Source organism: Kogia breviceps, chromosome 17 (genome assembly GCF_026419965.1).
Source record: "Kogia breviceps isolate mKogBre1 chromosome 17, mKogBre1 haplotype 1, whole genome shotgun sequence".
NCBI lineage: Eukaryota > Metazoa > Chordata > Mammalia > Artiodactyla > Physeteridae > Kogia > Kogia breviceps.
The window spans coordinates 49,171,557-49,186,384 of NC_081326.1; the positions used below are offsets into that span (position 1 = coordinate 49,171,557).

Genomic DNA, 14,828 nt, shown 5'->3' on the forward strand with positions numbered 1-14,828 from the left:
ATGTGCTCAGGGTCTTTCTGCTCAGCCATCTTGCTATGTTTTCTTTATTTTTAAAGGCTGTTTTAGAGTTTATTCTGATAAATAACCTAAACTTTAATCTCTCATCATTTACTTGAAGCTGTTTATATATTTGATATACCCATATACTATATTCTGCCTTTTTAGTGTCTGTCAATAAATTGTAATTCATGTGAAGGTTATAAGCTCATTTTATAAGAGTATAAGTTTAATCAGATTAAAGTCACAAAATATTAAATAACAACATCATTTTTTTCTATCAGTACTTCACTGAATTTTCTCATCTTTTCCTTTTTTTGTTTTTAGGCCCTCATATATGACAAGGTGAATTTTTTTTTCTGTATTTTATGCTTTTATATTTGAAAACACATGACATGATGAATTACATCTGTATAGAAATTAGCTCACAGGTAGAATTTTTTTTAATGAAATTTATTTTATTTATTTTTTTAACATCTTTATTGGAGTATAATTGCTTTACAATGGTGTGTTAGTTTCTGCTTTACAACAAAGTGAATCAATTATACATATACATATGTTCCCATATCTCTTCCCTCTTGTGTCTCCCTCTCACCCTCCCTATCCCACCCCTCTAGGTGGTCACAAACCACCTATCCCAGGTAGAATTTTAAGAAGAACAAATGTAAATGTAAAACTCTTTCTAGTGACCTCAGCTAATGATTATAATACTGATTAAAATATTAATAATTACTTATACTTACACTTACCATGAGTTTTTTACTTAATCCTCAACCTGTGAAATATTGCTGCTTTCACCTTCATTTTACAAAACAGAAGCATATAACAGCCATACTGTGACCAATAAAGGTCAGAGCTGTGGTTTGAATCTTTGAATCCAGGCATTCTGTTCTGGCTATAAGCTGTGCCCTTAAATTCTTTGCTATACGTGCTCTCAAAATCTTCAGACTATAACTAGGAGAAGGGGATTAACATTTATTTTATACATTTGCTGTATCATTTTCTACTTTATATATATCTTACACATACTATTATTTGTTCCTCATAAAGTGCCTACGATACAATTATTATTTTCATTTGAAAGACCAGAAATTGAGAGATTAAGTACGGTTGCTCAAGTTCACAAAACTAATATAATCAGACTTCCTTATCCACCAGTTCTGCATTCGATGGTTCTGCATCCGCAGATTCAACCAAGCACAGATTAACAATATTTGGAAAAAAATCCCAGAAAGTTCCAAAAAGCAAAACTTGAAGTTGCCACAATGCTGACAACTATTTACATAGAATTTACATTGTATTAGGTATTATAAGTAATATATAGATGATTTAAGGAGAGGATATGCATAGATTATATGCAAATACTGTGCCATTTTCTCTAAGGGACCTGAGCATCTATGGGTTTTGGTTTCTGTGAAGGTTTCTGGAACCAGTCCCTCAGGCATATGTAGGAATGACTATTAAACAGAATCAGAATTAAGACAGAGTTCTACAGCTATGTCGCCTACCTGTAGTACACATTCATGGGAAGTTTTTTAACTAGTGTTTATGCCTTATTGTGTAAAACATCTGCTTACTAATTATGTCACAACGTAATTGAAAAAAGGACATATACACATATATTCAGTGTAGAATCTTTTTTCTTTATTTATTTGACTTAGTAGTTGAAAAGCCTATTTATTACATATGTAAGTTGTGAGACATAATGATAAAATGAGTATTTGTGTTCCCACTCACTCATTCACTACCCAACTTAAGAACTAGAATGTTACCAATGAAAGTGCATCATCATCCTATGTGTTCTTTCTCTATCTCATCTCATGTCACCTCCACGTTGGTAACTACCTCCCTGAATGTTGTGTTTGCCATTTCCCTTTTTTCTTTAATTAATAGATTTTATTTTTTAGAGATTTTAGATTTTAGATTTACAGAAAAATTGAATGGGAAGTACAGAGAGCTCCCATATACCCCTTTCTCTCCAAACACAGTACCCCTGTTATTTACATCTTGTATTAATGTGGTACGTGTTATAATTTATGAGCTAATATACATTATTATCACTCAAAGTCTGTAGTTTACATTAGGGTTCATTCTTTGTGTTACACATTCTATGGAATGACATGTATCTGCCATTACAGGATGTTACAGTGTAGTTTCATTGCCTTCAAAATGCCCTGTGCTCCATCTGTTCATCCCTCCTTCCCTCCACCTGAGAACCACTGATGTTTTTAATCTTTCTATAGTTTTGCCCTTTCCAGAGTATCATCTAGTTGGAATTTTATCACATGTACCTTTTTCATATTGGCTTCTTTCAGTTAGTAAAATGCATTTAAGGTTCCTCCCTGTCTTTTCATGGCTTGATAGCTCATGTCTTTTCAGTGCTGACATTTAATATTCCATTTTCTCAGTGTACCACAGTTTATCTATTCACCTGTAGAAGGACATTTTGGTTACTTTCAAGTTTTGACACTTATACTAAATAAAAGATTGTTATAAACATTCATGTGTAGATTTTATGTGGACCTAAGTTTTCAACTTTTTTAGGTAAATACCAAGGAGTGTGACTGCTGGATTGTATAATAAGAGTATGTTTAGTTTTGTAACAGAAACTGCCAAACTGTTTTCCAAAGTGGCTGTACCATTTTGTGCTCTACCAACAATGAATGAGAGTTCCTTCTGCTCTACATCCTCACCAGCATTTAATATTGTCAGTGCTTTCATTCATTCTAAATAGGTACACAGTGGTATCACATTGTTATTTTAGTTTGCATTTTTCTGATGACATATGACATAGAGCATCTTTTCATATTCTTACATGTCCAGATCTTTAGTTCATGTTTTGTTTGTTCTCGTTGTTTTTTAAGAGTTCTTTGTATATTTTGGATAACATATTTATCAGCAATGTATTTTCCAAAGATTTTCTCCCAGTCTGTGGATTATTTTTTTATTCTCTTGAAGCTGTTACAGAGCAGATGTTTTTAATTATAATGAAATCCAACTTAACTAGTTTTTTTTTTAATGGATCATGCTTTTGGTGTTCTATCTAAAAGTGCATCTTCAGACCCATCTTCACCTAGATTTTTTTCTGTATTATCTTCTAGTTGTTTTATAGTTTTGCATTTTACATTTAGGTTGATGATCCATTTTGAGTTAATTTTTGTGAAAAGTATAAGGACTTTGTCTACATTAACTTTTTTGTGTGTAGTTGTCCAGTTTTTCCACCACTATTTGGTAGAAGACCATCCATTCTTCATTGCATTATCTTTGCTTCTTTGTCAAAAATCAATTGACTGTACTTGTGTGAGTCTATATGTGGGTGCTCTCTTCCATTCCATTGATCTGTTTGTTCTTTTGCCAGTATCACAGTCTTGATTACTTTATAGTAAGCCTTGAAATAGAATAGTGTCAGTCATTCAGTTTTGTTCTTTTCCTTCATTATTGTGTTGGCATTGGGATCTTTCTACATAAACTTTAAATAATCAGTTTGCCTATATCCACAAAATAACTTGGTGGGATTTTTATTGGAATCGTGTTGAGTCTGTAGACCAAGTTGGGAAAAACTGATATCTTGACAGTATTGTCTTCCTATCCATATATATGAACATGGAACATCTCTTCATTTATTTAAATCTTCTTTGATTTCTTTCTTCAAAATTGTGTACTTCATGTATTTCATTTGTTTCCGTACTAATATAAATAGTATGGTTTTACATTTCAGATTCTAATTACTCATTGCTGATATATATAGAAAAGCAGTTGGCTTTTGTATATAACCTTGTATCCTGCAAGCTTACTGTGATTGCTTATTAATTCCAGTAGTTTTTGGATGATTCTTTAGAATTTTCTTTATAGACAATTATATTGTCTGCTAAGAGTTTTATTCCATCCTTCCCAATCTGTATACCTTTTATTTCCTTTTCTTGTTTTACTGCATTAGCTAGGTCTCCCAGTACAATGTTGAATAGGAGTGGGAAAGTATTTCATTCACCATTATGTATGATGTTAATTGTAGGATTTTTTCGTTAGATGTTCTTTATCAAGTTGCAGGAGTTACCCTCTATTTCTAGGTTGCTGGGAGTTTTTATAGTGAATGTTAGATTTTGACTAATGCTTTTTCTGCATCTATTTATGTGTAATGGATTATACCAGTTGATTTTCAAATGTTGAAATACCTTGCATAACCCTTGCATACCTGGAATTAAATCCCACTTGGTCACTGTATAGAGAGATTTTTTATACATTGTTGGATTCAATTTGGTAATATTTCGTTGAGGTTTTTTTGCATGTATGTTCATGAGAGATATTGGTCTGTAGTTTGTCTTTCTTACAATGTCTTTGTTTATTTTTTATTAGGGTAGTGCTGGCCTCGTAGAATGAATTGGGAAGTATTTTCTCTGCTTCTGTTTTTCTGGAAGAGATTGTAGAGAATTAGTATAATTTCTTCCTTAAATGTTTATTTGAATTCACTAGTGAATCTATCTGGATTCACTGAAGATGCTCCAGAGCTAGAGATCATACCACTTTGGGTTTCTTTGTAAGTACAAAATCAGCTGCCGTGGTGTATGCATTTTTGCTTTGCAAAAGTCAATATAATTATATTGGCCAGAATGAAAATCTGTTCAGTTTTTCCTTTTTTCTATTATCATGTCTGTCATAGCGATCAACAAGTTTGCATAGCTTTTCATAGAGTTACCTTGATGTTTATTGTTAGCTAATTCATTTTAGTTGGCTGGAACTGGGCCTGGTACTTTCTGTTTTGCAAGGCTATTAATTACTAATTCATTTTATTTAGTAGATATAGGGCTGTTCAGATGATTTGTTTCTTCTGTGTGAGTTTAGTGGTTTGTGTCTTTCAAGGAATTGGTCCATTTCATCTAGGTTTTCAAATTTGTAGGTATAGAGTTGTTTATAATATTCCTTTATTTTCCTTTATTATCAATAATGATGGCCTGTCTTCATTTATGATATAATTTATTTGTGTGTTCTTTTTCTTATTTTAGTTAGCCTGGCTAGAGGTTTATCAATTTTATTGATCTTTCCAAAGAACTGGTTTTTGGTTTTGTTGAGTTTTCTCTATTGATTTTCAGTTTCACTGATTTCTACTCTGATTTTTTTCTATTATTTCTTTTCTTCGACTTCAGATTTAATTTGCTCTTCTTTTTCTAGTTTCTTAAAATGGAAGCTGAGATTATTGATTTTAGATCTTTCCCTTTTCTTACATATGCATTCAGTGCTATAAATTTTCCTCTTAATTCCTGCTTTCACTGTATCCCAAAATTTTGGTAAGTTATATTTTTATTTTTATTTAGTTCAGAATATGTTAAATTTCTCCCAAGACTTTAATGATTATGTGTTAATTAGCACTGTGTTGTTCTAAAGTAATTTGGGATTTTCACACTGTTTCTCTGTTACTGATTTCTAGTTTAATTTCATTGTGGTCTGAGAGCATACTTTATGATTTATATTTGTTAAGGTATGTTTTATGTTCCAGAATGTGTTCTATCTGAGTGAATGTTCCATGTGAGCTTGAGAAGAATATGTATTCAGCTGTTGTTGGGTGGAGTATTTTATACATGTCAGTTAGATCCAACTAATTGAGAATACTGTTCAGTTCAGCTATGTCCTTACTGATTTTCTCTCGGATTTGCAAATTACTGGTAGAGGAGTTTTGAAGTCTCCAACAACAATAGTGAATTAATATATCTCAAGATTATGTAATGAGTGTTCTTTTCCCCTGATATGCTGTGGGGAAAACAAGATTATTCCCTTTTTGTGAGATTCACTTCTTACGTTTATTATTCCATGAGGCTAGTATATTACATATTGTAATTGAATGGTTTTGAGTAGTTAACAGGTTTCTTTTTGACTAAAAGAACAGTGAATATATCTGCTTTCTTATGAAATTCTGTGTGAGTCATCTATAGATATACTTAACAGGATGTAATTTTACATATAAAAGATTTCTTCAAATGAAAACTTCAGTAATGTGTTCTGTTTTGTATTCATTCTGGATTTAATCCTTTTTCCCTCTATTAATTCTACTTTCTAGTTACCTAATTTATGATTCTCTATTTGCTCCTTTTATATTTTATTTAAGTTACAGAAGTGTATTTTGAAAACAGTAGTTTTAATTTAAGGGAAAAAGGAGTAAAGTTTTAAAATAATCCAGGTCTTATTTTGTGATAAAACTTTGTCATATATTATGAAATATAGAACAGAATGTTATGTAACTTCAGGATGCTGTTGTATGCCCTTTTTTGTTAGCTACAACAGCTCTACTTTAATTTCCTCTTTTTTAAATATTTTTGGATTCCAAAGTAAAGATAAATGGCATTGTTAAATAACATTTTTCTTTCTACCCCATCTTCCTTTACTAAGGAATAAAAGTAAGGCATAAGTGAGAAATAAAAATTGCGCATTCACAGATAACTTTTTTAGTCTGCAAGGCAGTTGGGCGAAGGGAGGTTTTTGGCTTGTTTATGGTGTAATCTCAGGGGGAAATACTTGAATATCCTGGAAGGAGGACTGTTAGACTGATGTTAGACTGAAGCTCTTTTCTTTCTAGGACAGTATGTTCTTATTCATGGGATTTGCAGCAACTATACATTTCCTCTATTTTCAGCTTCTGTTCTGGTTGTTGTTTTTATTAGTCTCTTTGTAATAGATATAGGTAGATTTAATTCTGCCTTTACATTTGTAATTTGTTGAAAATAAATGCTCTCACTTTGTGAGAGTCCTTTGTCAAAAACTGAAGAGACTAGAGAGTAGCACTTAATTCTGCAGAGGGTAGTTCATAGTACTTAGTTTCTGCAGATGGGATTTAACAGTATAGGCAAACCACTTTGCTCCTCAGGAAATGACTTTTTAGCCAGACAGTGAGCACAGTTTTAGTTAGAAGGTCTTGATTTCCTCAACTGTGTACCTTTAATAATTGGGAGTGTGATACAGGACATTTTGTAGCAATCTGTCCATTTTCCACTTAGGTTTAATCTTTTGGGTAAAGTAATACATTCTGTACATGGAGTATGATTTACTGAGGGGTTAAAAATTAATTTGAGACTAATTCCAGATCCACCATATATACTAGGAATCTATATCTCTTTATTCATTTATTTTAAGAGGAGGAAGTATATTTCTCTAGTTGAGGCAGGAGGTAGATGGGGCCCCAGGCTGAGCAACTGGAGTTTATCCCCTGTGGACAGATACTCCAAGATGAATACAATAGCAGGAGGAAGGAGAGGCTATAAGCCCTGCCCAGATGAAAGATAAAGGGACCACATATTTCTCATTCTCAGAGTCAAGGAGACCTTTCCCACTACACATGTGCAGAAAGGCTCCACAGAGGTCAAAAAGGGCAGGGGGCGTCACCCCATAGTAAGTGATGTCAACCTACCCATAGGCCTCTTCTCTAGAATTCCATCTTGGCTAAGAGATGCATGTGTACACATGGGAGGACGCTGAGAATAAACCAATTACAGACTCAGAACCAGGCAAAGCAAGATAATTGACCAAAGGGAATCCAGAAGAAATGCCCCATACGAGTGAGGTAAACTACTACGAGCACATGACTCTAGACTCTCTGAGTCTGCCCATGTGAGTCTCTTCATATGTACCCTTTTTTCTCCTAATAAACACTTTACTTGTTTCACTACTTTTCATCTCTGGGAATTCATTTCTACAAAGCCGACGAGCCAGGGACCTTGTCACTGGCCACTGTCCCTGGTGGTCTAGTGGCTAGGATTCAGCGCTCTCACTGCCAAGGCCTGACTTCAGTCTCTGGCCGGGGAACCAAAATCCTGCTTGAAGCTGCTGCAGGTTGAGGCCACCCAAGATCATAGTCATTTGATTTCAAATCCTTTTTCTTTATTATTTCACCTACTCTTTTGACAATATTGTATATCATCATTCATCACAGCGTGAGTAAATATTTAAAGGTAAGGAAGTGGTGAGTTTATAAGTTCCAGAAAGGAGTACAGTTCAAAAAAAAAAAAAAGGATGAGGAAAGAAGTTTTGTGACTTTAAAGAAACTATGACTACCAGATGTTATAAGCTTATACTTATGATGGCAGTTTATGGTTCCCTTACATGATTCCTACTCTAAGTGATGTTGATACAATTAGATTATAACTGATCCCTTTTATGAGCAAATTCAATTTTTCTTTCATCCAGGAACTGTGTTTTATATGGTAAAAGGAAGAGCTTTCAGTGTTGAATAGAGGAATAGAAAGAATGCAGAGGAATAGTTAAGTCATATAATTTGAAAATTCTTGTCTAGGAAACTCTCGATTAGACTGAATGCCATAGGAAAAAGGAAGAAAGATATAACTGGTCATTAAATATTTTGTAGAGATTTCTTTTGCTGGTCTTAGAAAAGCAAGCTGTGATTTTTATTTTTTTACTTTTAGTACCTAATTTTTCTTTCATCTTTATTGAAAATTCTGTTGTTCTCAATTGAAAAATCTTTAATATTTTAAAATTAAACTTTCAGAATAGACAAAGTATACAAAATAGTTGAATTCTTAAAACTGAAATACTTTAATATTAAAAATAAAAACCAAAAATAAATATGGAAACTCTTCAACATTATTCTTTAGTCCTTAGGGTAATTGATGGAAAATTAAGTAAAAGTAGTGTTAACCCCTCCCTATTTAGTCTGTGGTGGGCACTGTACTCAATCCTTTATGTGCATTTCATTTCTTCATTTTATTTACACAAAAACCCTATTTAGTATGTACTACTATTATTTCCACTGTTTTATGGAGAAGTAGATAAGGAAGGGGGAAAACCTAGGTCTATCTGATTCCCCAGAGCTTGAAATCGTAACTACTTTGGGTTTCTTTGTAAGTAGAGAGTCAACTATCATATTGCAAGCATTCTTGCTTTTCAAAAGTCAATCTAATAATAATGGCCAGAATGGAAAATCTGTTCAGTTTCTTTTCCTTTTTTCTATTCTCGTGTTTTTCATTGCTTTCAACAAGTTTACAGCTCTTCATAGAAGTAGCTAACTGATTTTAGTTGACTGGAACGAGAACCTTTTAAAACCTAGGTTAGTTTAAAAATCTAAACCTTTTATGGGTCAATTGGTTTAACTGCATTTTGTGGCCAGACCTCTACACATAATTGATTGATCACAAGAGGAATTTGTCATAGGTCAGGAGAATTCGGCACATATTTATAGCACCACCAGAATTCACTATGTTATGCTTACTGTTTGGGGGACTATGTCATGATCTGAAAAAGCTGTAGCTGTTGTGTCAGTCTGAGTAAACTTGTCTGTTTTCGTGGGCTTTTTATAATAATATTTATCTGTCAGACATGGCTTTCAAATTCAGCACAGTGCAAGAGACTGGTCTAGGCAATTACAGAAGATATAGAATTTCCCTTAGAAATTTAGAATGTAGGAAAGTCATTACATTTTAGTCACAAATAACTGGTACAGTACCAACTACAAAGAATTACTGTAGAGGAAAGGCAAAAACTTTCAGTTGAAGATCATTTAGAAAGACTAAGTGGACATGCCTGACAATGCTATTAGATATGCTTTTAAAAATCTAATTTTCTATTTCTGGAGCTTATTTTTCATACTGTCTTAGGTTTTAAAATGTACTTCATATCTTTTTCTTGCTCCCCCACTTCTCTGTTCTGATACAGATCATATAGCACGGGTACATTTGTTACCTTTGCCTAGAAGAAATTTTTCCAGCATTGCCATTAGGATGTAACGTTTGAGTTAAACTGATTTGAATGGGAGAGTTGAAACTACTATTTTCTTTGTAAACTTCAAGACAGTTAGATTTTAGATGTTATCTTTGATGTTAGCAAAGCATGTTATGTTTTATATAGCATTTCTTTTATAAACGACTGTAATTTTATTTATTCAGTCAAATTCTGTCTATATGAATCTTAAGTTGTGTACTAGTAGTTATAAATAAACCTTAAGTTGTGTACTAGTAGTTAGTTGGATGTAGTAGTTAATAAGTTAAATTCATTTGTGTGTATTTCACCATAGTTTAATATATAAATCTCTTGGATTTTCAGCATGGAGTGGGGAAAGAAATCCTGATTACAGTTCTCTTTCCCATTTAAATTTCTCCAATTTTTGTTTTGTTTTGGCTGTTTTTCTCAACTGTCAGTGGAATTATTGTCTTCCTGTCTCCATATTCAGGTAGTGTCAGTGGCTGAGTATCACCGCAGGATCGATGCTCTAAATACTGAAGAACTGCGCACACTCTGCAGACGTCTCCAGGTGCCCCCTTCAGTAGTTTAAACCCCGACAGAGATTGAATATTCCCTGTTTTCAGTGTCTTTTGTCAGGGCAAATCTCTTTTTTGAAAGATCGTTTTGACTGCAGCACTAAAATACCCCATCAGAAAATTCCTTTTGTATTAAAGAGTACAGTATTGCCTTGAAGAGCTGTAGGACTATCTTTTCTGGCATCTTCATTTGAAAAATGTTCAGAGGAATTTTCTGTTATTTTAGAACTGTTCTCAGTACTGTATTTCTTAGATTGATGAGGAGTTCTTTTATATTGGAAGAATGTCTTGGGTTTGAGGTTGCATCTTTACTAAATGGAATCCGAAAGATGTGGTACTGTGGGAAAATATTTAAAAAGTTAATGGATAGCAAGGTTCTCTTCTTTAAGGCTATTTCAGTTGTATCAACCCTACATCAAATATCATAATGAGATGAATTGTTTTTCTCCTTGAGGTTTTCCTGGTTGGTATTAGGAATACTTTGGAATAGGATAGATTAGGCACTACAACTAGATAAATTATTTAAAATTCTGTGAAATAATCTTTGTGATTTTTCAGGAATAAGAACTATATATTTGACCTCATTTTTCAGCTTTGTGTATTATTGTGTGTTTTCCTCTTCTTAATGAGATATGCTTTCATGGCTTTGCTAGAACTCCTGAATTTTTTTTCTTTTCTTTTAATGCTTCTCATGCTGCCTTGGATTTTTTTTTAACCTTTCACATCATCAAAATAAGGGTAAAACATGATGATGATGTGAAAGAATTAATATAGTTTTCATCAAAAAAACAATACAGTTCTAGAACATGTATTGGTTGAAAATATATGTTGTTTAGGTTTGGTAAGAAGTCTGTAAAAGGAACAAAATAATTTAGCAAGATTTCATTCCTGCGTGGAATCACAGTCGTCGAGAATTGCTGCATTTTAGTTATCTGCTGCAATAGAATTCTGTTTTCCAATTTAAAAGTTTCATCAAAAGTAGTTTCATATATTTTATTTTCTAATATTACTGCATTTTATATTTTAAAATAAAATTAATATGAAAGAGTACCAACAGAATAAATTGTACAGGAATTTAAGTTAATCAACATTTCTGTCACTTTAAGAATATCACTGTTGTTAAATATATTTTATTTTCTAATATTATGCCATTTTACATATGAAAATAAAATTAATAGGAAAAAGTACCAAGAGAATAAATTGTATAAGAATTTGTTTTGATTTAATCAACATTTTTATCATTTTAAGAATATCAGTGAGATCATTTCCATCAAGCAAAAGCATACACACTATTTAGTGCATCAAATTGTTGTAATCTAAAAAATGTATTTGTGAAAAAGTTAACTTTCAAAGGTATTGTTTAGTTCAGCTAGATAAAAAAATTTCATGTTTAGAAAGTAAAAATTAAAAAGGCATTTCTAAAAATAATGGCAACCTTTTCAATGAAGCAGATAAATACACATGCACACCAATGAAACATTATACTTTTTTTTTTGTACTATTTTTTAAATTAAAATTTTGGCACCCAGGAAGTTTTCTTAATTACTTTTGGCAAAGTTTATGTTTACCATGAAAAAATAGTCTCACATATTTTAAATAGCACAGATAAAAAGCAAGCTAGCTGGCTCATTTTTTGCCCTTGAACAGAAAAATTGAAGTTTCTATGCAACTTACCTCTTTTTACCAGAAATGTGGAGTTTATCATTCAATACCTGTCCTTGCTCATATAGTAGATGAGAAAAATGTCTGCTTATAAAAAAACTTTTTCTTCATTGGACATGCCATTGTTATTAGATGGAGAATCTTTTGCCTATTCTAAAATCCTAAATTAAAGCTTTAGCCACCTTTTTTAAGGTATAAGGTTTTATTTCTCTCAAAGCGCTAAAATTTTTGAAGGTTTGTTGCCATTCTGTATTAATATGTTGCTGCTGTTTACTTCTTTAGATTACTACAAGGGAAGATATAAATTCAAAGCAGGTTACTCCAGTGAAAGCAGATCTGGAATCTGAATCTTTTCGACCAAACCTAAGTGATCCCAGTGAACTCTTACTGCCAGATCAAATTGAAAAGGTATGACATACCCACATATGTGCATTTCTGAGTATGTGCCATGAAAATAAAATAGCCTGTTTTCAGTTGTTTTGAAAACCGAAGAAGCCAGGGCTATTTTTCCTAGTCTTAGTCTTCAATGCAGAGGAAGTAAACAAAATATATCAACTAATGTAATAGAAGATATTAGGAGATTTGGGTAAGCAGACATTAAAATAAATAACAGTAGCAATTTAGGTGAGACAATATAATGGCCAGTATTTAATTTCTTATTGTGTGCCAGTTACTTGCTTTATATGGGCAATCTAATGTAGTTGTTGCAGTCCCTGTAGGAGTTGGATGCTCTTATTGTCACATTTTGTAAGTGAAGAAACTTGGGTGCAGAGAGGTTACGTAAATGTTCAAAGCCATACAGTTATAACATATTGAAGCTTGATTTCTAGTTCTGATAGTCTGCCTCTGCATTTGAGAGGTTATTAATAATCAAGCTAACAGTTCGTCAAATATTTTTGTTAATTTGATACAGAGGATGCAAACAATAAGTAATCCATGTGTCTTGCCTCTATTCTAATCTGTATATTGTTTGGTATGACTGTTTATTTTCCTAATGAACAATTAATACTTCATACTGAGAAATGTACAGTTATTCTTCAAGCATCTCAGTATCTTGACAATGATATTTTCTACTGTTATTTTTGTAGGCTGCATTTTATAAAGTACTATTAAATTTCAACTGGCATTAGTATCGTACAGATTAACAATAAGCAACTATTGAGCATGTGTTAACAATTTATTTTTCAAAGCTTACCAAGCATCTTCCACCAAGAACAATTGGCTATCCATGGACTCTTGTTTATGGTACTGGGAAGCATGGTACAAGCTTGAAGACCCTTTATCGAACAATGACAGGTTTAGACACTCCAGTGCTGATGGTGATTAAAGACAGTGATGGGCAGGTATGAAAAATAACAACATAGACACCTTACCTTTTAAGCGATGGTAGTAACAGTAATGTTAGCATATTCTTTTGATAAAAATTTTCATTAGTACATTTTATTAAGTTTAACTGGTAATTATTGAGGGCTTTTTATATTCAAGGCAATGCTGAGTCCTACAGAGGGATAGATATGAACATGAATAATTAAACAGTTCCTGCCTTCAAAGGAATTATAATCTGGTAGAAAAGAATACTAAAGTATGCGAGTATTTCTAAAGCCAAGCAAAATATTCCTAGTATAGTTAGAACCTATAAAAAGTAAAAGGGGTGTTTAGATTGTTCATTCCTATCTGAGGGAGATAAGAATGAGGTTCAGGAAAATAGTGGAAATTGACAGTCTTGAAATGTGGGTAAATTTTAGAAAGTTAAAGATAATTGTGAGAGAGAGCTTCTAGATGGCAGAGGAGTAAGACGTGGAGATCACCTTCCTCCCCACAAATGCATCAAAAATACAACTACATGAGGAACAGCTCCTACAGAACACCTACTGAACTCTGGCAAGAGACCTCAGACTTCCCAAAAGGCAAGAAACTCCCCACGTACCTGGGTAGGGCAAAAGAAAAAAAAAAAGACAAAAGAATAGGGACAGGACCTGCACCTCTGGGAGGGAGCTGTGAAGTAGGAAAAGTTTCCACACACTAGGAAGCCCCTTCACAGGTGGAGACAGCAGGTGGGTTAGGGGAAGCTTCAGAGTCACGGAGGAGAGCACAGCAACAGGGGTGCGGAGGGCACAGCGGAGAGATTCCTGCACAGAGCATTGCTGCCGACCAGCACTCACCAGCCCGAGAGGCTTGTCTGCTCACCCACCGGGGCGGGTGGGGATGGGAGCTGAGGCTCTGGCTTCAGAGGTCAGACCCCAGGGAGAGGACTGGGGTTCACTGCATGAACACAGCCTGGAGGGGACTAGTGTGCCACAGCTAGCCGGGAGGGAGTCTGGGAAAAAGTCTGGACCTGCCTAAGAGACCTGCAAGAGACCATTGTTTTGAGGTGTGCAAGGAAAGGGGATTCAGAACACCGCCTAAACAAGCTCCAGAAACGGTCACGAGACGCAGCTATCAGTGTGGACCACAGAGACGGGTATGAAATGCTAAGGCTGCTTCTGCAGCTACCAAGAGGCCTGTGTGCAAGCACGGGTAACTATCCACACCTCCCCTCCCGGGAGCCTGTGCAGCCCACCACTACCAGGGTCCCGTGATCCAGGGACAACTTCCCCAGGAGAATGCACAGCACACCTCAGGCTGTTGCAACGTCATGCTGGCCTCTGCCGCCGCAGGCTCACCCCACATTCCGTACCCCACCCTCCCCACTGGCCTGAGTGAGCCAGAGCCCCCTAATCAGCTGCTGCTTTAACCCCGTCCTGTCTGGGTAGGGAACAGACACCTTCAGGCGACCTACACGCAGAGGTGGAGCCATATCCAAAGCTGAACCCCACGAGCTGTGCGAACAAAGAAGAGAAAGGGAAATCTCTCCATGCAGGCTCAGGAGCAGTGGATTAAATCTCCCCAATCAAATTGATATACCCTGCATCTGTG

The 14,828-nt window shown here is 34.4% G+C and overlaps 1 protein-coding gene across 9 annotated transcripts in view; it reads left to right on the forward strand.

The window, feature by feature from the left end:
- The window catches only part of OXR1 (oxidation resistance 1), a 502,318-nt gene that overhangs the window by 474,576 nt on the left and 12,914 nt on the right, over positions 1 to 14,828 (forward strand). For 6 of the 9 annotated variants that reach the window (XM_067017533.1, XM_059043607.2, XM_067017534.1 and 3 more), the window contains 3 exons: positions 10,163 to 10,243; positions 12,195 to 12,320; positions 13,103 to 13,255. In XM_067017533.1, coding sequence (XP_066873634.1) covers positions 10,163 to 10,243; positions 12,195 to 12,320; positions 13,103 to 13,255 — 360 coding nt within the window. The remainder of the gene's footprint in view (positions 1 to 10,162; positions 10,244 to 12,194; positions 12,321 to 13,102; positions 13,256 to 14,828) is intronic. The other 3 variants (XM_067017535.1, XM_059043612.2, XM_067017536.1) reach the window with 1 other exon arrangement.